General features: G+C 63.7%; 1 protein-coding gene across 1 annotated transcript in view; it reads right to left on the bottom strand.

The window, feature by feature from the left end:
- Positions 1–1,786, bottom strand: part of ECE1 (endothelin converting enzyme 1) — a 115,203-nt gene extending 113,417 nt beyond the window's left edge. Inside the window, exon 1 of the mRNA XM_072827953.1 lies at positions 1,664–1,786. Within this exon, the coding sequence (XP_072684054.1) occupies positions 1,664–1,666 (3 nt within the window). The 5' untranslated portion in view covers positions 1,667–1,786. The remainder of the gene's footprint in view (positions 1–1,663) is intronic.
- Positions 1,787–2,910: the final 1,124 nt, after the last annotated feature.

The raw sequence follows: 2,910 nt of genomic DNA, 5'->3' as shown, positions 1-2,910 counted from the left end.
TGTAACCAAGACCTTTCATCTCTTCTCACAGATGAAGAAACTGATGGTCAGAGGTGAGGGTTCGACTTGACCCAAGTCCCTGTGGGCAAGTGGGAGAGCCAGGCTTCAAACCTCAATCTGTTTGATGCTGAAGCCTGGAAGGTTTCTGAGGTTGTAAGCCTTAGAAAAGTATCTCCGAGGCAAGGTGCCCTCTCTCTCTTTGGTGGTTTCTAAGGAGGAAAAAGTTCTCTTTCTAAGTAACTTAGGTCTGGGTGGGTTTGGAGGCAGAGTGAAAGATATGACATCAAGGTCTCACCCCCTTTTGCTCATATGCTAAGATCTTACATCAAGGGCCAGGCCACATGGTGTGAGCTCCCTGCCACTGGAACTGTCCAAGTGGAGCATTCCAGGGGAGATTCCTGACCAAGGAGGTAGGATAGGCCCAAGATAGTCTCTAAGACACAATTTCATTATTAATGACCTGACAGGCAAGGGATGGCAGAAGGGGAGCAGATATTGGAGGTGATAGGAGAGAGGAGGGAAAAGGGATTTGGTAAGGGGATTCCAGCTCTGGGAAGGGCAGAGGTTGGTCCCGGGGCAGCACTGGGGGACTCTTCATGCCTACAGGGGTCCCATCTTGCCCCTGCCTGGGCCCCTTCAGGTTTGACAGCATCATCACAGAGAAATGGAGGTGGCTGTGTCCCTGGGACTGGCAGCCATCATCACTGGCACGTGCCCTATGTGGTGACTTGTACACCCGTCACAGGGCACAGAACAGGACTAGGTGAGAGGACCAGAAAGTCTCCTCCAGGGGAAAGAAAGCAAAGAGAAATAGGTGGCTTCCACCCCCATGATGCAGAAGCGATCATGAGGCCCTGGGGAGATCACCCGCAAGGTCCATGCTTTCCCTCCAGAGACAACACCCCTCCCTAAAACAGCCCCCAAACAAGCCCAGCCTCGACCAAATGGGTTTCTTTCCCGGGGCTCCTGAAACCCCATGAAATCCCTCTGCCAAGTCCCTTTTCCCTGATGTCTCTGACCAACGCCCTGGGCAGTCCCCTCCTGAGGACCATTGCTGGGAGATGCTGGGGAGACCGGATCACTGAAAGCAGGGTCCCCAGGTGCTCCCCGGTCTCTGACAGGCGCCAACCTAGCTGCCTCCACTCTCGGCTCCTTAGGCAGTCCCCGAGTGCCTCGACTTCCACGGGGCTCTCAGAGTGCGCGAGGCTCGGCCACCCACGGTGCGCCAGCCCCAGCCCAGCCCCAGCCCAGCCCCAGCCCAGCCCCAGCCCAGCCGCAGCCCAGCCCCAGCCCCAGCCCAGCCCAGCCCCAGCCCGAGCTCGGCGTCGCGGGACATTCAGGTGCAGGTGGATCCAGCCGCGCCGCAGTCGCCCCGACCCCGGTACCGGACCCAGCCCGGACGCCCGGGGGCTCCGCTCCCCGCTAGGACTTCCGGACGCCCCAGACCAGAACTGCACCAACTGTCCCCGAGACGAATCGGCACCCCGAGCCCTCCAAACCCGGCCGCGGCCAGCTGCCCAGAAGCGAGCTCGGCGCGGCCGCCCCCGAGCCGACCCAGGCGGCGCCGCCCGGCCCTCCGAGCCCGCCCGCGCGCCCCCCGAGCGAGAGCCGCAGCCCGCGCCCGGCCCTCCGCGAGCCCCGCCGAGGCTCCCGTAGAACTCACCATAGTTCCGGCCCCCGGCTCCCGGCCCCCGGCCCCCGGCTCCCGGCTCCCGGCTCCCGGCTCCCGCCTCCGGCCGCGCTCCTCGGACGGCTCGGCAGCTCCCCGGCCGCGCGCTCGGCTCCCCGCGGGCGAGCGCGGCTCCGGCGCCTGGTCCCGGGGAGGCGGGGCCGCCGAGCGGCCAATGGCGGGGCGCGGGGGCCGGGCCGCGCAGCCAATCAGGCTCCGAGCCCGGGCTCGGCCCCGCCCCCCCGCGCCTCCTTAACCCCCGGCGCGCCGGGCTGGAGCCTGGAGCGCGGAGCGTGAGGACCCCGCGGCCGGCGCGGGCGGGGCCCGGGGCGGGGGGGCGCGGGGTCCCGACTTCGGCGAGCTCGGCTGCGGGGGCAGGCGGAGCCCGGGGAGCGGCTCGGCTGCGTCGGGTGTGCGGCGCCGGGAGCCTCCGCGACCTTTGTCTCCTGCCTGGCGCCTGCTCTGGAGTGTGACCCAGGGCGCTGCAGCTGCGCGTGTTCATGTGCGTGTGTGTGCGTGTGTGTGTGTGTGTGTGTGTGTGTGTGTGTGTGTGTGTGTGAGACGGCAGGGGAAGGCGGCGGGAGGGAAGCAGAGAAGGACCCGCTCTCCCCGTGCCTGCGCGTTCCGCGTCCAGAGGAGAAACTGTCTCTGCCGTGTCTTGTGTAAAAGGGAGTGAAGCGGGGAGGGGGGGAGGCAGCAAGGGCGTGTTGTCTGTATTTGTACGACCTGTGACCTGTGCGTTATGGGCCTGTCGTGCATGCATGTCCGTGTGGCAGGAAGAGACCTTGTGCCCCTGCAACAGAGAGCAAACCCCCGTGGTGTGCTTGTGCAGGTGCACGCACCCCCGGGGGGCATGGCTGTGGTTTGGTACACTGGGGGGTAGCCTAGGTTGTGAGAAAGACAGGAAACACTTGTGCGTGTGATGGACGTGTTTTATTTGTGTGACTTGTGATCACTTATATTTGTGTCGTGCGGAGAAAGAGACCCCAACGAGGTCAAGAGGCATAATGAGTGTATGTTCGGGAGAGAAGAAGCCCTCCTTGCAGGAGATGGAGTTTGGGCTTTAAAGGAGGTGTAAGCGTTCATAAGGCAAAAGGAATGATATGGGGATGCCTGGGTGGCTCAGTGGTTGCCTTTGGGTCATCAGGTCATGATCCGGGGTCCTGGGATCAAGCCCCACATCTGGGCTCCCCACAGGGAGCCTGCTTCTCCCTCTGCCTGTGTCTCTGCCTCTCTCTCTT

The sequence above is a fragment of the Canis lupus genome, chromosome 5 (assembly GCF_048164855.1).
Source record: "Canis lupus baileyi chromosome 5, mCanLup2.hap1, whole genome shotgun sequence".
In the NCBI taxonomy this organism is placed as follows: Eukaryota; Metazoa; Chordata; class Mammalia; order Carnivora; family Canidae; genus Canis; species Canis lupus.
Note: the sequence above shows the minus strand (reverse complement) of the source record. Positions and strands in the feature narration are given on the sequence as shown.